The sequence below is a fragment of the Rhinatrema bivittatum genome, chromosome 17 (genome assembly GCF_901001135.1).
Source record: "Rhinatrema bivittatum chromosome 17, aRhiBiv1.1, whole genome shotgun sequence".
NCBI classification, from domain to species: domain Eukaryota; kingdom Metazoa; phylum Chordata; class Amphibia; order Gymnophiona; family Rhinatrematidae; genus Rhinatrema; species Rhinatrema bivittatum.
Window position 1 is genome coordinate 29,389,627 of NC_042631.1, and position 23,013 is coordinate 29,412,639.

Sequence of the window (23,013 nt, forward strand, 5' to 3'; positions counted from 1 at the left end):
AGGTAGACTGATTGTGGAAGCCTCCAGATGTGAAACCATAAAAACGCCCGATGCGCTATGCGTTTCAGTAGTTCCTCAGACATTTGAGTCCAGAAACAAAATGACACTGCGGAGCACTACTTTCTATTTCCCATCTTCTCAAAATGGCTCAGTGTTCCTATCTTTCTCTATGGAACAGCTATTTAGCAAAGATTTGTAATCCCCAATTAAGATGGCCTTTTAAGTCAAAGCTCTAAATGCCTTGGCTTAGTTGTCTCTGCCCTGGTATTCTTGGTATTCCAGATCGGAGCATCCTTTTAACTAAGCTCGGAGAAATGCCAGCGGCAGGCCCATTACTTCTCCCACTCCTTTCTCCGGCTGATACTTCACAGCACGTTGAAATGTTGCGTGCTTAAACCTACTTGCACCCTGTCAGAAGTAATGAACCAGGAGGGAGGGGGAGAGGAGGTAATTTAATTAGGAATCTGAGCCCCTCCAACAGAGTATTTGATTTATATATTTGTATTATGATATTCTCATAATGAGTTTCATAATCACCCAGTGACAATGTAAAAAAAATAATCATTTGAAATTGTGCCAAATTGTAGCCTGTGCTGCTGTATTGCATAGTTTTATCAGTGACTGTTTCCTAGGCAGTTCATAGAAAACAGCCTCCCCTTCCCCTGTTAGAATCTTTGCCCCTGGAAAAGTAAGCTGTCCTCATTCTTATAGAAAATGTTTGCAGATTATCATTTTCTATACTGTGTGCAGTGCAGTCCTCCTGAAAAGCCTGCTCTCTTCTGTACCCAAGGACCAGAGACCAGTACCACTGCACAGCCTCAAGGCTAAGTGTCTGCAACAAGAAACAACTTACACAAATGGTGTTCGTGCAGGAGGAGTTTTTAAGTTGCTTGCCAAAATATTATGCAACTCACATGAAATGAAGATGTTTAAGAGAGAGGGGTGGGGCAGTGCCGTGCAAGGCCTTATGGAGAAAGCCGGGTTTGCTTCGCAGCTCAATTCCTCCGCTTCCCGCGTTGACCAGGGCTGGGGATGCTGTGGAAGCAGCGCTGGCGGCTCCTGATCTGCCATTCTACGATGGAGACAACGAATGGCCAGATTTGGGGATCCTGATTACAGGGTCCTGGGAGGAGCTAGTGCATTGCCTGTGGCCGAGAAATGCAGCTGCAGTGATTGGACTAAAGTTAGAAGTGGATGTAAATAAAGCAGGAAAAGAATCCCTAGGTAATTGCAAACAAGCACTTACAGCACCACATCTTAGTCTGTGAATTTACCCAATATCAGTAAACAGGAGAACCAGAAATAGCCAATGATGCAGTCTTTATTGTAAGGAAAATGTCTTTGGTTTACAAGGAAGGAGAACAGTTACACAGGGTGCAGTATCTGACTGCTCTCCAAACTCCTTCAGAGTGCTAACTATTACATCGTTCTTATAGGATCCATACTCCTCCCCTCCATCATGCATTACCCAGACCTCTTGTAATTTGTCATTTACCATGCACAAAAAAGGGCATTAAGTTACACTTCCTTCCTAACCCCTAGGATAGCCCCCCCTTCTGACCACAAGCGTCCCAGCTCTGGTTCGGCATGTCACCCTGGCGCCTGGGCGAAGTGCTGCATGCTCTCTGCTAACTGCTGTCAGTCTGGCACATGTTGGTTCCTCTTTCCAAACACGCTGCTAATGTGCTGTCTGTACCTCTGTGTAAAGATGCAACTCTCCCTTTAGCTGGGGCTTTCGACACATGAGCATCTTGCCTGACCCTTGGTGCTTGTTGCCAGGAAGATTTATACAAGTCCTAGTTCTGATTTGAGCTGAACGTACAAAGGAGCAGGAATAACCTGCCAGGTCAAAAAAAAAAACCAAAACAGAAACAGAAACTTGATTTATTCAGCCGGTCAACGCATATTTTTCAGTTCAAATAAGAGATTAAATCTTATGCCGCTTTTATTCAAATAAAGGAACAAATTCACATAGTTTTCATCTTTATAATATTTATTCACTTCATAGTTGAGATCAGATGTTAAAAACTTAGCAAACTACTGAGGAAAGCACCAAAAAGACATGTAACTCACAAGAGCCAAGTGGATGAAAGATACTAGTCACATGATTAAGATATGGATCAGATTGGTTAAATCAAATAAAATAAAAAAAAGTTTGGCACCTAAAGAAATAACCTACTGTAATGTCATTCATGTAATTTTGTACGTATTCCATACATTACCATACTTTTTTTAATCCAGGCTGAAGAAGAGAAAAAAAGGAAGAAAGAAGAAGCAGCTAGGAAGAAGCAAGAACAGGAAGTAAATATGCAAATCCTGGTTTGGTTTTATGGCACAGTCTGCATAAAAGAATTTTAACCAAGATAGAATGGGCCCAATATTGAAATGATACTCAGCCGGATAAGTAGGACTTATTTGGATAAGTGGCAGTCGCTGAATATCTGGCTATGTTCAGCGACCGTCATTTCGCCAGATAAATATTTATCTGGTTAAGCAGATAGCTGGATATCATGGGAATGGGCAGTGGGCGCATCTAGGGAGGGCAGCTTTATCCAGTTATCATAATCGGATAAGTGTCTTAACTAGATAAGTTATATCTGGATAACGTTAGACCTGCTATTGAGCTGGTCTAATTTATTTGGATAACTCAAACAGATAAGACACTTATCCGGTTATGATAACTGGCACTTATTTGGTTATATTCAGTAGCATAGTCATGCTGCTGAACATCCCTTCTAAGTTAACTGGATAACTAATATCCAGATAACTTAGCTAACCAGATATCTTTGAATATTGGGCTCAATATGTTTAAGGACCTTCATTTTTTTTTTTTTTTTTTTTAAATTTTACCAGAGAATTATCAGCTCATTTTTTCCCCCACCAATTTTCTTGTTGCTCTTTTTCTCTATTCTCTGATTCTTTTGTTCACCTCGTACTGAGAACCAACTAGCGGGGCCTGGAGATTTCAGAGACTGTTTCAGTGTCTCTTGAAAGGAAACTCCTAGGAATGTCTGGAAATCACCCAAATTTGCACCCAAGTGTTTCCTACCCTGTATGTCTTCCTTCTAGTGAAAGCTACTAGCCTCAAGGAGGATAAAATATTTTACATGCAGAAGTGGCTTGTTATAAAACTGCCCACCTGGTATGCAGATACGAGTACACGTGTCAGGCCTGTATGTGTGCAACTTTATCCAGAAAGAGTTGGGGGGGAGGGGTTTTCACTTACATACATACTTTTCCATTTGTATGTAAATTTTCCCAAAAGATTTCTGCGCACAAATTAGATGTAACTGTGTGCAGGTGGTTTTGCTGGGATTTTCAAAGCAACTGGACGCAACTAAATTTGCTTTGAAAATTGGTGTCATTTACATTGGTATTTGCTGACTCTTTTTTTTTTTTATGCGGGAAGTCATGAAATTACCTCCAATCTTTAAAAAGCACAATTTCTTTTATCTATTATCTGTCGCCAGTCACCACTTAATTCAGTCTTGTTTAATGTGAAACATTTCTTTCTGCGTAAAATGTTGTACAGGCCCAGTCTTCAATTTAGTTAAAGAAAAGTTAAATACAATTTTAGGTGGAAAATGTCAACAAAAGTATTTTCTCATAGGCTTAAAGCCTAAAATTCAGAATGTGCTGCACCCAAATTCAGATTCACAGAAGTAGCATTTCTTCTAGGGAGCTCGTTAGCTAGCCATTTTAATTCATCTTGTATTTATTTCACAGGTGGCAAAACTAGCCAAGATGAAGGTTCCTCCAAATGAAATGTTTAAACCAGAAACTGACAAATATTCCAAATTTGATGACAATGTAAGATTTATGCTTAATCAAAGTTGTGTGGTTATAACTTTGCCTACTGCAGCATTGAAAGTGGAATTGTGGTAATGCTGTTGTCATACCTTCCTTTCCCTCCCAGGCCAATCAGCATCTGCCCTTGGCAGATTCTTCTCCGAACCGAACCTGGGTCTCATGCTGGGCTGTTTAGGGTTGTGCAGATCTGGAAGGGTCAGCTTGCTCCTGCCAGTTAGTTGTCTGGCATTTTGGGAGATGGCCAAGTCAGCCATTAATTTATGACCATTCCAACAATTCGTAAACACACTGGTGTAGAAAAGGAGTTAACGCAGACTAAAAATAAGATCATAAATCTTCTTTTTTTCTTGACTTTTTCCAGGGGAGTGGTTCCCAAATCTGTCCCAGAGGACTCCCAGCCAATCAGGTTTTCAGGAGGTGCACAATGAATGTGGAAGAGTTAAATTTTGCAGGATAGGTTTGGATCCACTGCTCCAAGTGAATTTGAGATTGTTCTCTGTCTTTATTAAAAGAGAAGGGGGGGGGGGGAGCCTTTGGGCAAAGGATGATTTTAAATTTAATTCTAAACTGAAAAATGACTGCCCTGTTGGTCTCCCCCCTCCTTTTCATATCTTTGTCCATTGGTTGAATGCATTATCAACAGCACCCCAGCTCATGACTGTGGATGTGAACTAGGAAAAGGAGGAGGGAGAGAGAGATTGCCCATTGACCGTTTTCTATGTTCCCGTTCAATTGTATTTGAACCGTATTCTAATTTCAAGCAAAAGATCTCATGTCTTACAAGCACTTGTCTTATCAAGATTAGACTACTGTAACTCACTATTCTTAGGCCTTCCCGCAAATATAACAAGACCATTGCAACCTCTGCAGAACTCTGCAGCTAGACTCTTGACAGGTACTAGAAGATCTGAACATATCACCCCAATATTAAAAGAACTTCATTGGCTGCCGGTCAAATACAGGGCCCAGCATAAAATCTTATCACCAATACACAAAACCCTCTACAATGAAAAAACTGAATGGCTAACCTCTTCACTTCACTTCCACACCCCCTCAAGAACCACCAGATCAACTGGAACAGGGATGCTACCAATTCTTCCCCCAAAATTGCCCACCTAAATAATGTAAGAGATCTCTCTCTACTACTGGACCCCTTCTATGGAACTCCATCCTGCAGGAATTACGACTAGAAGCTGACATCAAATTATTTAAAAAGGGGATTAAAACTTGGCTTTTTAAACAAGCCTAACAAGAGCTGTTAGCATAATTATCTTACACTTCCGATTTAATACCAAGGAAATGTATATTTTTATTATACTATCTCTACCCTAACTATACTACCCCTCTAAGTATTTAAATTTTGATTTAGCATTTAGTTTGCTATATATATTATATTATCAAATATATTTACTACTTTCTTCTTTGGAAATGCAAATTTTAAATGATTACTTGCTGACTACTGTAAACCGATTTGATATGCTTGCATGAAAAGTCGGTATATAAAAAAATAAAATAAATGATCCATACTTTTTATATTCAATCAAAGAAATGCTAGTAATCTAGAGGCTGTCCTATTGCAATTTTTTCTGATCTTTTGGGAAACTATTTATTTAAAATATCCAGTTCCAGGAAGTGAAAAATTTTTCTTCCAAGGCACCTTATCACTTCCCCCAACCAATATTACAAAAGAGCAGTAGACCAGTAACCTGATGCACATATCGTATGAAAAGCAACCAAAAGGCCTTTATCTTAGAACAAGCCCAGAATTGGTGTCCTAAAGTTCCAGACAGTGTTTTACATTTAACACTTATTTCTGACATAGCTGGGTACTGCTGCAGATAGTAATATCTCATCAAAAATTTATATTGTACTTCACGGATTGTCATATTACTGGCAAGAGATTTTATTTGCCTAAAACACTTCATAATTTACTTCTGTAAATTCTAAATCCAATTCGATTTCCAGTTTCCCAAAATTTTCCCATAAAGTATATCTGGCTTCAGCTTGCGATAAAAAAAAATTAGAATATCGAATGCTGGGAGCGGTCTTCCATGTCAAATATCTCTAAGTGAAGCCATCTACTCTCGCTGTCCCAGTCCTGCACTCCAAGAGATTGAATATAATGTCTTGTTTGCAAGTAGGTGAAGAACTATTTATTATTTAGATCATATTCTATTACCATCTCTTGGTAGGATTTTAAAATTCTTTCCTCAATCAAAAGTTGTGCAATTAGCTTCAGCCCCTTAGAAGCCCAGATAGTGTTGAAGCATCCCTGGCAGGAATGCCCCATTTCCAATCATAGGTAAAAATTAAGAAATAGACTCCTCCAATTTTAATAAGTGATATAGGTTCTTATGGCCTGGATTGGCCACTGTTGGAAACAGGATGCTGGGCTTGATGGACCCTTGGTCTGACCCAGTATGGCATTTTCTTATAGGTACCTCCATGATAAGGGAATTACTAAATGACTCTTCTAATGTTGGGTCGACAGTGTAGAGACTTTTGAATGTAAAATATATCGCAGCCCTGCTGGAGCAACAAGACTACTGTAAGTGTACCGAGGTATAAGAATGGGTACCCACTAGACAATCTGCTACATTGCACGTTACAGGCAACGTGTTATAGCTTTAGCTCTGCTAATCCTAAGCCCCTGCATTCCCATGTACGCATTTAATTAAGCCAGCGCCTCTGGTGGCTTCGCATTTTGACAAATATTTCCGGATTAGACCTTCCAGGAAATGCAAATCTTGTCTAGCCAGGTAGCAATGAATAGTTTGCCCAAATGGTTGTATATGTTCCAATGCTATGATTTGAAAAAGATTTACCCGTCCCGCCAACGACAGGGGAAAATCTCTCCAACTTCGCAGCATCATTCCTGTTGGTACCCCAGATCAGTCCAGACAAGCGTGTTTTATGCATCCCTACCAGCAGATGGAGGCAGAGAACAAAACTTTGAGGCACTGCTACATAAGAGTGCCACCTGTAGTCCCTCAGTATTTCTCTTTGCCTCCAGCAGGTGGTAGAGATGCAAACCTGCAGTCCTGGAGTTTTGATAGATTTAAAAAAAAAAAAAAGAGAAGAAAGGAAGATAGAGCTTTGGAAGTCTCCCTGAGGTGTTAGGTTCCTTTTGTGGGCCATCCCTTGGGTTGAGCAGGGGGGGTTGGTGATCCCTGAGCTAGCTCAGCCCTTATCAGTTGCGGGAGGGGGTGAAAGCCAGGGGCCCTGGTTCCCTCACCCCCTCTGCTTCCTCACCTCCAGAGTCTGCTCCCTCTGCAAAGCTATATCCCTTCCTGAAACAAACCTTGGAGTCTTGGAAGATTCCAAAGGTGGATGCAGCAGTGACCAAGAAAATAACCATCCCAGTGGCAGGTACAGCCACTTAAACGTTATCAAGAATCAGAGTTGGAAATTCTGTTGAAGAGGCTGTTTGAGATTTTGGCCTTGAGCCTTTGAGCAGCAGTTTGCAGAGACGCCTGCATGTGCTGGGTACAGAAGGTGAACAAGAAGGTCTCAGGGACGGTGGCAGAGTCAGCTCAAAGTGCCCATTTAGAGGTGGGTGTAGACTATGTGGCAGATGCCCTCTATGACGTGATTCTGACTTCTGCCAAGAATATGGTCTCTGCAGTGGCAGAGGGGAGACTGTTGTGGTTGTGACATTGGTCAGCAGATGTGTAGTCTAAAGCCCAGCTGTCTAACCTTCCCTTCAAGGGCAAGTTGCTGTTCAGGGAGGATCTGGAGCAGCTCATGAAGCAGTTGGGGGAATCTAAGTGTAATAGGTTGCCCGAGGACAAGACATCCACCAAGAATGCCTTTCCTTCCTGTGCTTGTTTTCGAGACGCAAGATTTCGCCCGAGCAGATCTTCCTTGCCTATGGCACAAAAGCAGGGATCGGGCAGGCAGTAGTCCTTTCAGACGCAGCGTAAACCTGCTTGGGATGGTGCTTCCCAAGGGGGAGGTGGTAATAAGTGGCCAATGAAGGTGGGTTGGTCCTTTCCTCTCTGGAGGTGGTTGGAGGGAGGCTGTCCTTTTACAAGGAGTGGACTAGGATCACGTCAGACCAATGGGTGTTGGAGGTGATAAGGGAGGGCTATGTGTTCGAATTTTCTTGGCCGCTCAGGGACGCCTTTGTGGTCTCCCGCTGCGTCTCCCATTTCAAGTGAGAGGCGGCGTGGAACACTGTGCAGCATCTCTTTCGCCTACGGGCCATTGTCAGAGCAGGAGCAAGGGAGGTACTCAGTGTATTTTGTGGTTCCCAAGAAAGAGGGGACGTATCTGCCCATTCTCAATCTGCAAAAGGTCAATGCTGCGCTCAGGCTGCCTTATTTTCAGATGGAGACATTGAACAGTGACAACGGCAGTACGCAAAGGGGAATTTCTGGCATCTTTGAATTTGACGGAGGCCTATCTCCATATTCCCCATAAGGGACAAGCACCAGAGTTCCTGAGATTCATGGTTCTCTGACAGCATTTTCAGTTTCGAGCCCTTCCCTTCGGGTTGGTGACAGCGCAGCACACCTTCACCAAGGTAATGGTAGTGGTGGCGGCAGCTACCCTCAGGAAAGAGGGGATTCTGGTACATCCATATCTGAACAATAGACTCATCAGGACGTAGGAGGAGTTTTGTCGTTCAATTCGAAATTCATGGCAAAACTGGGAGATACACATGACTGGGCCATACGCGAATCGCACTGATTTTAAAAGGCCTGCAGCCATGCGCATATCTCCTGGTGCTGACATAAAATTGGTTTGGCGAAAAAGGAGTGGGACATGGGCAGGGCATAGGCCGGTTGGGACTGCACCCATGAAGTTAGCTATGCGCTCTAGCATGCACTGCGATACCACAAGACCGTAACGTGCTTCTGCTATGGGCAGTGTGTAAGTAATGAAATTTTAAAAAGGGATAGTCGGGAGGGGGTTTAGAGGTCGAGGCTAGCTGGGTAAAAGGCAGACAAGTTAGGGGGTTTAGGAAGTCAGCGCCTTTCCGGGGGCGAACTGGGCAATAGTCCTATTGTGTTGCCATGCATAGGTACTAAAATTCCCCCCCTTATGCGCTTGAGACAGGATTTGTGTGTACATGCATACGTCGATATAAAATCGTGCGCCCATGTAAGCGCAGCTAGCCAATTTTATAACATGCATGCATGTTATAAAATTGGCACGTCCATGTGCGCATGCTGGCAATTGCATGCACATTTGCGCCTCTTAAAATCTACCTTTGAGAGCAGCTTACAGTAAAGTACAGTTTCCTATGCTCATCTGCTCCACATTCAGAAGTAGATCTTTAAAAAGTACGCCGGATTTTATAAGATATGCGGGTAGCCACGCGTATCTTATAAAATCCAGGGTCGGCGCACGCAAGGCTGCGCAAAATTGGCAGCCTGCGCGTGCTGAGCCGTGCAGCCTGCCTCCCCTCCGAGGCCGCTCCAAAATCGGAGCGGCCTCGGAGGGAACTTTCCTTCCACGTCCACCCCCTGGCCCTACCTAAATCCCCCCCCCCCCCCCCTTGTTGGGCAAGTTACGCCTGCTTTAAGCAGGCGTAACTTGCGCTCACCGCCTCATATCCCCCAGCAGAGGCCGCAGTGCTAGGGGACTCTGGACCCCCCTCCCGCCCCTTTTACAAAGCCCCGGACTTACGCGCGTCCCAGGGCTTTGCGCGCGCCGACAGCCTAAGCAAAATAGGCGCACGAGTGCTCTGCGCGTGTAAATCCAGGAGGATTTACACGCGCAAGGCTTTTAAAATCTAGCCCAGAGTTAATTGCATAAATTTTTTTTTTTTTTTTAAATGCTGGGATCAGTTTGAATAGATCAACTCATACCTCTGCTTTTCCTATAAAGAGATAATAAAATACATTAGCAAGCATATCAGAATGGCTAAAGATAAAGAATGAATGCAAAAAAAAAAACCCTCAAAGCTCTTTATACAATTGTATTAAGAACATAAGAAAATGCCATACTGGGTCAGACCAAGGGTCCATCAAGCCCAGCATCCTGTTTCCAACAGTGGCCAATCCAGGTCATAAGAACCTGGCAAGTACCCAGCTGGGTACTCCAGCCACTTTACAATCACCTATAGTATACATATAGGACCTAATTCACTTAGGCACACAATAGAAGAAAAGTCAGTAAATGAAGCACAGAATGTCCAGTAAAACACACATTTTTTAAAAGTATCAAAAAAGAATAGGCAGAGGAAAGGAATGAAGACAGAGAGGAGAAAACTGGCGAGTCATCCCAAACCAAGGCCACAGTGAGGCAGAAAGACTTAGACTGTGGCTAGAGGGAAGTCTAGAATTAGAAGAGCTAATGCCGAGAATAATGAATAGAAATCAGGTAATTAAAGGTTTGTGTGTTTGTTACTGTTTTAGGGGTTTCCCACTCATGACGTGGAGGGAAAAGAACTCAGCAAAGGACAAATGAAGAAACTTAAGAAACTTTATGAAGCTCAGGAGAAAGTGTACAAAGAATATCTATATATGGTTCAGAATGGAAGTGCAAACTGAGGACAAAACCAGGACATTACTGAACAGATGGTAGAGGCACTTTGATAGCTGGGCAGTAATGAATGGACATACTTGTATCATATTTGCAGTTTTTATTAACTTTGTTGGCCATATGTAACATGCTGTGATGTCTAGATTGTTGTCAATAAAATTTATATAGAAAAACAGACAGGCGTTTTAATGTCACAGATTCAGCACATTCAGAGGTCTGGTATTCAGCTCATTTGATTCTAGAACTTTGTTGTTGGTCAGGCATACTGCTCTTAATCCAGCTAATCCTATTATACCTTGTGCTCTGGGGTACATAGGCCCAGTATGGTAATGATAGGAAAAGAATATGGAGACTGTGGCTTATAAGAAAAGTTAAATAAAATAATTAGTTAGATGAAAGGCTTGACTATTAACCATCTCACAAATCACATTTATGAGATTGTGTTGAGCACAATATAAAAATATCAATATTGCAATTACTAGGTTAAAACAGACTAATAAACAAGGTAGGTTAAGATGGTTTATTCTTTTTAGCTAAAACTCCCCCCTCCCGATTAATGTTTTTACATGCACAGTATTCTTATAATGTGAAACCCTGCCCTAACATTCTAGTGGGTCGTTGCAACTCATTTCCTGCTAGAAAATTACATGATAAATCTTTATTTTCTAAGTTCTTGGTGTCATATTTGTTTTTGTCAACAAGTATTTTTTATTTTTTTATTTATTTAATGTCTTTTTTATACCGATAGCCGTTCACACATCGTATCGGTTTACAGTTAAACAGGAACCATTGGGCAGAACCCTTACATATAACATTGCAAACAGGTTAACTTTTGGGCAGGGCCCTTACAAGTAGGATTAAATTGATCATGACCAATGGGTGACATCATCCTACAGTGCAGACACTAATCCAGCTCTCTTTCTGAGCATGAGTGGGAGTTCTGTGGGTGGTTGCCATATGTCCTTTACAGACACCCACACTGCTGCTGCTATCTGGGTTCAGCCCATGATACCTCAAATTGCCCTAATTACAGCAGAATGTCTCTATGCGTGCTTCAGACCCACACTTGGAAGTTGGAGGATCTTAGGACATTTGCCTCATGTAAGGCCAGCACAGTCACCCTGCCTCCTAGCATAAGCCTCCTTTGGACTTCTAGCTCCAAAAGAAGCATCAGTTGTGCTGGAAGTGAGCCTCTCTTCCCTGCAAGGCTGATGGGAAGCCTCCCCACCCTTTGTTGGCGCTGGTGTTTGGATCCACCACAGGGCAGGGTATGGAAGCCAGAGCCTCTGAGCACTCAAAACAGGGTGAGGGATCCTCTCTGGGGCCATCTCCATCCATGCCGACGTAGTGAGGCAGAGCTCTGTTGGGATGGAACTTGGCTTGACACTGAGAAGTGCACCTGTGGTTTTAAATGAGAAGCTCTTTGGCATAGGAGGCATCTTCCACAGTGCAAATCTCCATGGTGCTGAGCAGCTATTCCCAGACAATCTGGCACCATCCCAAGGTGCCTTCAGATATATTGGTGCAGTGCAAGCCATGTGCAGTTTGTTCAGTGCTGAGAAGCAAACACCTATCACTGATGGAAGGTAGCACCTTGGTGCAAAGTGAAGTAGTACTGGTGCCAATAGGGAAACCTGGACCCAGCCACCAATCCATATCAGTGCAGCTGGCATCGAAGACGTCAGAGCCAATGCCTGGTCATCTGAGCTCTTCTTTGGTGACGCCCACCACTCGCCCAGTGCGGGCGAGCCCATCTGGATATCAGAGAAATTGTCCCCACTTACTCCAGTATAGATAGCCCATGTGAAGATGGTTGCCCAGCTGTCCAACACGATGAGGACTTTTTTCATAAGAACTTGCTATACTCAGTGCGAGGGTCCATCAAGCCCCGTAACCTGTTCAAACAGCACTCCAGGCATATAACACACCTACAGTCAAATCACACCTTTTGGGTGTAACGTCTAGATCGGGGCTTTTGTATGCGTTCTCCAGGCCCAGACCAATACTATAAACAGGAACGAAGAAGCCCTTGCTCAGAGCACATTTACCCAAAAATAGGAACCCAAACCTGAATCCCATTAGCAGCGAAGATGAACCTGCTCCAACTTCTATTTCTGTTGTAGGACTTAATAACCAATAAAAATTAACGATAAGAGAACTGTCAAACAATTATTTCTCCACGTGCACAACAGAAAACGGAAAGCTGAGAGTTCTCGGCGATTTCCTTTGTTTTAATAATATATTTCATATTGAAAATCTTGGGTTGTTAATTCTAGCCATCTGCAGAACTTAAAACTAAAATGGTGGAATAAGCTGGTAACAGAAAGGCCCTTTCCCATAGTCTAATCGTGGACACTTGCCGAGACCACCATTTTCCAAACCGTTTTAAGGACAGCACTGTTTAGAAGACCTTACATACAGGGCTTAACAATAAAATGCATTACAAAGCATTATACAATTCCGGATCTTCCAACCTGTATAACCGCTTTCACTGCCAAATGCACTCACTGAGACAACGAAACAAATCCAACACAAAAAAAAAACAAACAGCAAACACTTCCGAACCCTTGCTTTAAATGGGAAGGGACTTGCGTGCGCACCGAGCCGGGCAGCGCAGACAGCTCGCGCCGTCTGTTGCCTCCTTAGGAACTGCGCTCGCGCTCTCTTTTCTCACTCCGATTCGCCGACGAGGAAAACGGAAAAGTGAACAAACGCCGGTGCTGGGGCGGCGCGCTGTTGCCTTTTTTTCGCCCATTGGCGTCTGGCTTTGCTTCGTGCGTCACTCGGCGTGTTGACCTATGAGAGACTGTGTTGTTGGTGGGGGCCTGGGAGAGAAGCCTTGCAAGCGTGAGGAGAGTGGCTGAGGGGAATCTGGAGGTAAGGGCTACGATGTACACACGCAGTCGCCCGCGGTTGGTAACGGTTCCTTTTGGTCAGCCTCGGGTGTGTCTCCCTATGGAGTGCGATATCCGTGAATAGTTGGTAAAAGGCAAGCGAGCACTAATAACACTTGCAGATGGGGTGGGGGGAAGCGGTAATCCAAGGAGACGCTGCTCCTGGGCCCTTTCACTTCAGGCCCTATTGCTAACCCTGTTGTAACCACTTCTCTACATCACTGGTCCTGTGTGTTACCCAAGACTTGGTACACTTTGTAAAGTAGCTAACTTTGTTGTTATTTAGAAGGACTTTTGGACCATTTAGTGAGACGAACACTGATTTGCACTAGATTTTTTTTTTTAATGTGTGTGTTTGGGGCGGGGATTTGGGACAGAGAAAAGAAAGCAACAATTGTAAATGGGGTTGGTTGCCCTTTTTGTTTTTGGAGGCAACTTGAGTCTGGGGGCTTAGCAGCAGTCTTATGTCTGTCCTCGGGAGACGGTCTGATTCACCCCGTCCTTGTTTTGCCCTGTTGTACACATGGATATATAGAAAAAGTAGGTCTGCAGCCTTATAAAGATAATGATGAAAAATAGGATTGGTTCATCCTGGGTATGATAGACTGGAGTTGTCTGGTAATTTGTTCTGCACCATATATGCTGTCCAGCTTTTGGATGGATGAGCTGGTTCATTAATTTAACTTTCCTAATAAAAAAAACATCTAGGAATGTTATTGCTAGGCAGTTAAACTAGCAACGGTGGATTGGGAATTTTGGTTAAAACAGAGGAAGCAAAGAGTAAGATAAAATGGTTAATTTTTCCAGAGGAGAAAGGTAAATAGTGGAGTGTCCCAGAGATATGTCCTAGGACATGTTCAATTTATTCTTTAATGATCTAGAAAAGGGAGCAAGTAGTGATCAGATTTGCAGATGACACAAATTATTCAAAGTAGTTAAAACAGGTAAACACTGAAAAACTGCAGAAAGACCTTGCAACGCTGACAAACTTGGCATCTAAATGGCAGACTAAATTTTATGTGGACAAGTGCAAAATGATGCACATAGGGAAAAATAATCATACCTATGTATACACAATACTGATTTCTGTATTAGTAACCACTCAGAAATAGGAGTCATTGTGGAGAGAGTACTCCTCAGATCAATGTGACAGTAGTCAAAAAAGCAAATAGAAGCTAACAATTTATTTGGAAAGGAATGGAGAATAAAATGAGGCATATACTAGTCCTCTGTAAAGATCTATGGTGCAACCACACCTTGAATATTGTGTGCTGTTCTGCTCGCCTCCTTTCAAAAAAGATATAGAAACATTTAAAGAATGTACAGAAAAGGGCAAAAAAAAAGTAGTAAAAGGGATGAACAACTTCTGTGAAGAAAGTTTGGACAGGTTAGGGCTGTCCAGCTCTGAGAACAACCAGTTGAGCGGGGATGTGATAGAGGTTTATAAATGCATGCATGGGGTGGAACAGATGAACAAAGGATGGTCATTTACCCTTTTCAATATGGAGAAAATACTTTATTTTTCTCTCAATACCCAATCCAAGCTGTGGAATTTGATGCCGGAGGATGTGGTCATCATGGTGATTAACATAATTTGGTTTAAAAAGGGTTTGGCCAAGTTCCTGGAGGAAAAGTCCATAAATGTTTTACTAATCAGGTGATTCTGAGAAAACCAACTACTTGTTGCTAAATTTTATGGGCCACTGAGACAGATGCTGGGTTTTTTGGACCTGTGCTCTGACCCAGCATGGTACTTGCATTCTTATGGAATTTAGCAAAACTTCCACAGTTGAGGAAGAAGCTATTTATTTTTTTTACTGTTGGATATGTGTGGTAACATTTTAGTATTTTAGGCATGTTCATCAATGTGAAGCGTCTCTTGTTGCTACGTCTGTCCATATGTATGGAACGGGACCCTCTCAAAAAATCAATTTGCTAGGCAGGTCTCTTTCTACAGTGGGAGTACTCCAGCCAAATTTTGACCATATCATTGGAAGGAGAGAGCTCATAGTTCATGTGTTAGGAAAAACAGTCTGAAAGACAAGATATTAATAGGCCCAAGCAGGCAGTTAAGACAGGACCAGGTGCCAAAGAAAATTACGGTAGTGGGTGAAGCCCATCCTGCCGGCTACTGAAGTGTGGCTTGTGTATGGGGATCATGAATATTTTCAGACCTTACAGGTTAGCACTTACTAGTTTTACTGATCTTACAATGCACAAGAATCAGTATGATAATCTTTCTCATAAGGTTTGAAAATGTTTATGGTAACAGTACACAACTACACTTTAATTCCTGCATGGAAGTGGTGTGAAAGGAAGGAATTGGAGGTTGTTTTCTTTGGGCTTTGCTTCTAGAAGTGTAATTTTGCTATAAATTCCCTTTGAAGCACTAGAGTCCACAATCTAGTCCCATAATGTTGTTGCTTAATTATGCACTGTGGCATAGTAGACTCTAGTTTATTAGTAAGACCTTACAGGGATTGGGAAAGAAAGAAAAAAGTTGACATGTTCTTCTGCATCCTCAGAAGTTATCATATAGCTCCACCTATCTGATTCTAAGTTTTGTATGTATACAGTTGTGCTCATAAGTTTACATACTCCTGGCAGAATTTGTAAGATGTGTAGCATTTTAAGAAAACATGAGTGATCAGACAAAACACATCTGTTATTATGCATCACAGAATAGCACAATCATTAACCAAACCATTATGGCTTACCTGAGATTGAGTACTATAGATATTTACAGCTCAGTCACTTTTTCTCTCGGGGGACCTTGTTAAGGACCACATAGCTTATGTCCCCTCTGACTTTGAAGATATGTGTTTTAAACAATCTGCAAAGACGGCATCAAATACATTTTGGAAAGTAAGCCTATTTCCCAAGACTGAAGTTGAACCCAGATGTTGTAGAGTGGGAAAAGGATTGAGGGGATTCTATGAATGTTAAAATATGGCTAAGGGTTCAATATCTGCAATAGTTGTTGAAACGAAGTATAAAATACTGTATAGATGGTACATCATGCCTTATAAGCTACATAAAATATACTCCAATTACAAGGAGATTGTTGGCAATGCTGTGGATGTATGGGGACGTTTTACCATATTCATTAGAAATGTCCGAAGGTAGCCAAATTCTGGAAATGGATTGATGGCGTGCTAAATGAGGTGCTCTCCATAATGATTTCTCGTGATCTCAAACTTTTTCTGTTTTCCATGTATCTGAGTAGGTGGCCTAATTGGTAAATCATGTTCTCTGTGTTACTCGGAGAGAAGTGGTGGCTCATTGGAAAAGGGACACTATGCCCTCGCAAAGGTTAAGACTTGAACATTACATTATATGAGCTACTTAATAGAAACTAGTAGAGATAAGGTGGTTTCTCATCTAGCTGTTTGGTTTAAGCAGCAATGTTAAATATGGACATAACATGCTGTTTTATATTTATATTTTATATTCTTTTTGAATTTTATATTGGTTAGCTTCATTTAGTTCCCATTTTGGAGTGTTGTGGGGAGAGGGAGGATATACTGGGAAATATCCATGGAATTATATTTTCCTGCTCTTATGTTAATATTTTTTTTTTTTTACTATTGTTGGAACTGTTGACAGTTATCTTGTTTGGATTAATAAACACTAATAAAAAAACAAAAAAACCTGATGATTTACTAATGTTTAAACTATAGAGAATAACGCGACCTTGAGTGCATAAGACTGCACTTTACAGTAATCCAGTTTGAGTTGGAAAAATGAATTACCTCTGGCCAGAGATCTCATTGAGATCTTCCCTTAGTCTTCTGGGGCTTAAGATAAGGCATGTTTCACAGAACTACTTATGCTATGAGAGGAGATTTAGTCATACAGAGAGAATGCCTTTATTTTTCTAACAGTATTAAAGCAGTTTGATGTATTTGTATCCAAAATGTTAATCCTCCATTAGTTCCATCAGATATCTTAATCTTTAGTCATGTTATTGTTCAAATGAAACAAATCTCCAACCCCTCTTTGCGTAAACCCTTCCCTGTTCGCCCACACCCTACCAACCATCGTAAATCTCTAGTACCCATCATGATCTCTCCCCTCACACAATTTCTGGGCCTAACCACTCTAGCCATCACCCTGTTTAATGCACAATCCATACAAAAAAAAAAGGCCCCCTACTCCAAGATGTACTCACAGACTCCAACCCAGACATCTGCGCTATCACTGAATCCTGGTTAAAGAATACTGACCAGGTAATCCTAAACCAGCTCCCCCAACAAACCTACGACACATTCTCTCCATCCCTAGACCCAAAAAAAGAGGTGGAGGACTACTCCTAGCAGCCAGAAAAAGCCTCAGTCTCAAACTCCAACCCACCCAGCTCCCTCCCAAACTTGAAATTGGGTTACTTAAATCCAAATCCTTACAGATCTGTCTCATCTATGCCCCTCCTGGCCTACTCAAACATGATCCTTCCCCAATCATAGAATACATTACCGACAACATTAAATTAGACATCCCCACTGTCATACTAGGAGACTTCAACCTCCATGTTGACGTCCACCCTCCCACCCAATCCTGCGAGATCTTACTCGATACCCTCAAAGCCCTAGGTCTCAAACAAATTATCACTGATCCCACCCTCAAAGCAGGTCATACCCTTGACCTCCTCTTCATAAACTCTCAAATAACAGCTCGCAACCCACCCGAAGTCACCCCAGTTCCTTGGTCCGACCACTTCCTCATCAATGTCCTCCTTACCACAATCACCCCCTCTCCCATATCAGAAAAACATAGCAAAACTATCTCTTTCAGGAAAACATGTCCCACAGAGGACCTTGCCCAAGCTTTTGATAAAATCACCAATAATCTCGACCTCACCAACCCTGACACTGCTATTCACTCTTGGAACAACCTCACCAAAACTGTAGCCAATGAGTTCTGTCCTCTTATACACAAAAAGATACCTCTCACACAAACTGAGAAAAAACCGTGGTACTCAGGCTCTGTTTAATCTCAATTAGAGCAGCTGAGATCCAAAGAACCGGCATGGCGCAAACAACCCTCCCCCCCACACACAGCTGCCTACAAGCACACTCTACACACTTACCGTCAAGCTATTCCCCAAGCTAAACGTGACTTCTATTCAGCAAAAATTCACAATTATCAATTCAACCCGAATGCCTTATTCACATATGTTGCAGAGCTCACAAATCCCTCTACCCCTACACACATCGAAACAAACGCCAGTGATAAATGCGAAGAACTGGCATTGTACTTCAAGAACAAAATTAGAAACATCCTCCTTCGTTTCCCCACCAATCCCTCTCCCATCACTCCGCTCCCCAACAACAATAAGAACAACCTTAAGTCCTTTGACCTCACTTCAGCCAAGGAAATCGAATCTATCCTAAAAAAGCTGAAACCAGCTACCCACATCTTGGACACCATCCCCTCTAAAATCCTCCTCTCTATCCCATCCACCATCGCAAAACCCATTGCTGATTTAATAAACTGCTCTATCACTTGCGGAACGATCCCTGACACACTTAAACTTGCTGTCGTCAAGCCACTCCTCAAAAAACCCACACTTAACCCCACAGACCCAGCAAACTACCGGCCCATCTCCAACCTGCCCTTCATCTCCAAAGTCCTTGAAAAGGTAGTCAATACTCAGCTTATTGACTTCTTAGAAGACAATAATATCCTACACCCCTCTCAATTTGGGTTCCGTAAAGCCCGCAATACTGAAACCTTATTACTAGCAATGATGGACACCATCCTTAAAGGTATGGATCATGGGAAATCATACCTACTTGCCCTCCTAGACATTTCGGCAGCCTTCAACACTGTCAACCATCAAATCCTAATTACCCGTCTAAAAGAGAGAGGCATTTCTGACCCAGCCCTTTCCTGGTTCTCTTCATACCTAAATCACAGCGAATACTTAGTAAAAATTGATAAATATGAATCAACACACATCCACATCACGCAAGGCATCCCACAAGGATCCTCCACCCTCCAACATTTATCTCCTGCCTCTATGCCATCTGCTCTCTGACCTAGGCCTGAACTTCTTCCTATATGCAGATGACGTGCAGATCCTCATCCCCATTCAAAAATCTATTAATGAAACCATGCAATTCTGGGACACATGCCTTGCCTCCATCAACTCCTTGCTATCAAATCTCCACCTAGCCCTAAACGCCTCAAAAACTGAACTCCTCATTATCTCCAACCACCCAGACCACATTATCTCCAACCACCTGGATTGCATCGCAGAATCCACCCCGCATTCTACACTGCACAACACAGCCACCTCCCATACCCCTCTACAATTTGTAAGAGACCTAGGCGTTTTCATAGATCAACACCTTAACTACAAGCCCCACATCAAATCCCTCCTAAAAGGGGGTTTTTAACAAATTAAATGTCCTCAAAAAAAAAAACTTAAACCCCTCCTTCACACTCATGATTTCTGTACCGTTCTACAGACAACCATGCTGACCAAACTGGACTACTGCAACTCCCTACTCCTGGGACTCCCCGCTTCCACGATCAAACCCCTCCAGATTCTGCAAAACGCCATGGCCAGGGTCATAACCAATACCCGCAAAAGAGACCACATAACCCCCATTTTAAAGGTCCTGCACTGGCTGCCCATCAACTACCACATTCAATACAAAATCCTCTCTATCCTACACAGCTCACTGCATAAACATAACATCCCATGGCTAGAGGAAATGCCATGTTACCGTTCATCTGAGCGCCCCACCAGAACTGCCCTGGCTGGAACCTTACACATCCCATCCCTCAAAACTGCTCACCTGGCCCTCACCAGAGAAAGAGCTTTCTCTATTCCCGGCACCTCCCTCTGGAACCCTCTCCCCATATATCTCCACTTAGAGCCATCCGCATACAAGTTTAAAAAAGAACTCAAGAAATGGCTCTTCAAGCAGGCATACCCTGACGCTAATCAAACCTAGACAGTTACGCTACTCTGTACATCCCTGCTCCTCTCACCCTTGCACCCTTACCATGCCTGCCTAACTTTGCTCGACCCCTAATTGTATCCTTTGTAAAACTGCCCTCCTCAACTATTCCCTGCCTTCTATTTCGTACCCTTGCATTATTGACCTAATCACCTTCCCTTATGCCTGATTAACCTTTTAGGTTTTTAATCAGAGACACCTCCTTGAAACATTCCATCCTCTCTCTCGAGAAGCAAACTCAAGTATTATATGTACATAGTGTGAGTGTTATATTTCGATAGTTCTTACATTTATTCTCTTGCTTAGGTCACCTGATCTTTTCTCTACCTTTCCAAATTTTCTCAGACCCCTGTTACATGTAACTTTATACTTCCTCTCAGTTGTGTTATATATTTTAGTTTTTCCCCTGTTTTCTATAAACTGATGTGATATGCCTATGAATGTCGGTAGATAAAAGTTCTTAAAATAAATAAATAAATTCCACAATCTATGCTATGAATTGTTCTAGTGCAGCACCATCAGGGTTACATATATTTTATGTAAAACTCAAACCCAATCAATTCTTAATTTTATTGACTGGAAAATTTGGTGTTTAAAGTCCAAATTTTTGTCCTTTTCCAATGTGTGTTTAAACCCGTAAACAAAAATACATATTTCAACATTTTGAAATAAATATTAAAACAATATAATTAAACATACCAATTTTGTAAACATATGATTATCCCAATAATTAAATACAAGTCAATAATGTAAAGTTAAAATAAGTTATTAAACTTCTGTTAATAAAATCTTAAAACTAGCAGCATTTTCATATAATAATCCTGACAAGATTGTTATAGTATTTATAGAGAGATCATTTATAACCACAAATATAGTGGCTGGCTGTAAAAATATTTTGAAAACTTAGATGCCAGCTCAAATTTTTAGGAGCTGGGTAAAATGTTTTCATCCATATAATTTTCTGCTTATGCTATATTCTGAGGATATTTTATGAAAGGACTGAACTTTGATTGTCTTGCACATTCAACGAGCTGCTTCTTATAAAGCTCTCAAGATATGAATCGCTAATCCAATTCTTCAGCTACCATCTTTCAAATGAAGAGCACATAAGCATGATCTGCTTTGAACAAGCATTTGGCAACAGCCAATCCAGGCACATGACACACTTTGCAGAGAAACATGTAACAGCTGAGCTCTGCTAAATCAACACTGACTTTTAAAAACCTGCTATAAAAACATACATTTTGAAATCTACAGTGATAACATTTTCCCATCACCTGCTTAATCACAAGAGGCAGATAATTATTCACACTCTCATAGGGCTGAAAATACACAAGTTAATTGGGTGCCCTGGAAAAATAGTTTGCATGAAACGTTACATTGCCCCAGACTCGAGAGGAGCTACCCTGGCAGCTCAAGCATTGCCATAAGTTCCAGAACCATGGCCCAGGCAGCCCTATGCCACTGGGTTGCACGGAAGACCTGGATCTATTACCTGGGGTAGCTTTCTGCCACTGCACTGCATTGTAGAGTTTTATTTTATTTTTTTATATTCCATCTTTTAGGCACTTCAAAGCATATTGCATTCAGGTAGTGTATTTCCCTATCCCCAGAGGTCTCACAATCTAAGGTGGTAATTTTCTAAGTGTTTTTCCCATAGACACAGAATGGGAGAAGACCTTTTAGTAAATAGGCCCCTTGGTTTGTACCAGAGGCGATGGAGAGTGAAGTGACTTGCCCAGGATCACAAGGAGAGGCAGCAGAATTTGAATCCTGGCTTCCCTGGTTTGCAGCCTGCTGCTTTAACCACTAGCCATTATAGATAATGACTGTCCATATGTGATCAACCTGTTATTGAAAGTGCACAGACCCATTAGAAACCTGAGGTCAGAAGGCCAATGTTTGCTGGATATACCCAGCCATTAATCCATTCACCTTGCTGAATCCAGGAAATGCACGCTTTCATCAGCAGGAGTGTTAATGTGGAATCAACTACCAGTTTCCCTCTGGAAGCAAGCATACTGTAAAATCTTCAGAAAAGATTTGAAGACCTATCTATTCAAGCTTGCATTTGATTCCTACCTATTATATGTCCACAGTCATGTGGCTCTAAGCTGGCCATTGCAAGGTCCTTTTGTACTGCAAGTCAAGATAAAATTGATTCTGTTCTGTTTTTGTTCATATTTTAATGCATTTGTATTATTGTTCAAAATGCTTCTTGTGTGAATTTTGTAAGTCACCCAGGACATGGAATGATATGGTAAATATTTAAAAATAAATGCACAATGCAAGGTTCAACATTAGGAGTTACCATTCAGGAAAAGGTGTTATGGTTATTGGTGTTTGGGTGGATCCTTGGACACTGTGGCAGCTGACCACGCCCACGGGGGGCAGTCCCGTGAGGGACCATGGTGTCAGCTAGACTCTGGACACACAAACACAGATTGAATCTTTATTTAAACAGTTTTGGAAACCACCAGAGGTGGCAGTATTGAGTAGTAGATGTTGAGCCCGGCTGGGCAAGTATCCCGATACAGAGGCATTATGATATTCTCTATTACTTTCCTAATAATTCCTAGCATTCTATTTGCTTTCTTGGCTGCTGCTACACACTGGGCAGAAGATTTCAACATATCAATGATGACGCCTAGATCCTTTTGTTGCGACCGTCAGTCTGCAACGGCTTTTCCCCGCCTACCTCACTCTTCTTGTGGCTCCTCTCGCTCACCTCGGACTACTGGCTGCCGCGGCGTGTGTCTGCTGACCTCTCCGGCGTCCCTGGACCGGCTTTGGTGCTGCTTCTCGCCATGCTCCTCCAAGGTACCACAGGGCGCGCACGCCGCCCTCAT

At 42.2% G+C, this 23,013-nt stretch overlaps 2 protein-coding genes across 6 annotated transcripts in view; both read left to right on the forward strand.

Moving 5' to 3' along the window:
* The window catches only part of CARS (cysteinyl-tRNA synthetase), a 55,073-nt gene extending 44,596 nt beyond the window's left edge, over positions 1–10,477 (forward strand). For 2 of the 3 annotated variants that reach the window (XM_029582759.1, XM_029582760.1), the window contains 3 exons: positions 2,242–2,301; positions 3,727–3,810; positions 10,176–10,477. In XM_029582759.1, the coding sequence (XP_029438619.1) occupies positions 2,242–2,301; positions 3,727–3,810; positions 10,176–10,310 (279 nt within the window). In that variant the 3' untranslated portion in view covers positions 10,311–10,477. Of the gene's footprint in view, positions 1–2,239; positions 2,302–3,726; positions 3,811–10,175 lie in introns of those variants that run through there. The other variant, XM_029582761.1, reaches the window with a different exon arrangement.
* A 2,560-nt stretch (positions 10,478–13,037) lies between these two features.
* Positions 13,038–23,013, forward strand: part of NAP1L4 (nucleosome assembly protein 1 like 4) — a 110,973-nt gene continuing 100,997 nt past the window's right edge. For 2 of the 3 annotated variants that reach the window (XR_003853257.1, XM_029582762.1), the window contains exon 1: positions 13,038–13,179. The gene's annotated coding sequence lies outside the window, so the exon portion shown is untranslated. Of the gene's footprint in view, positions 13,180–13,210; positions 13,292–23,013 lie in introns of those variants that run through there. The other variant, XR_003853258.1, reaches the window with a different exon arrangement.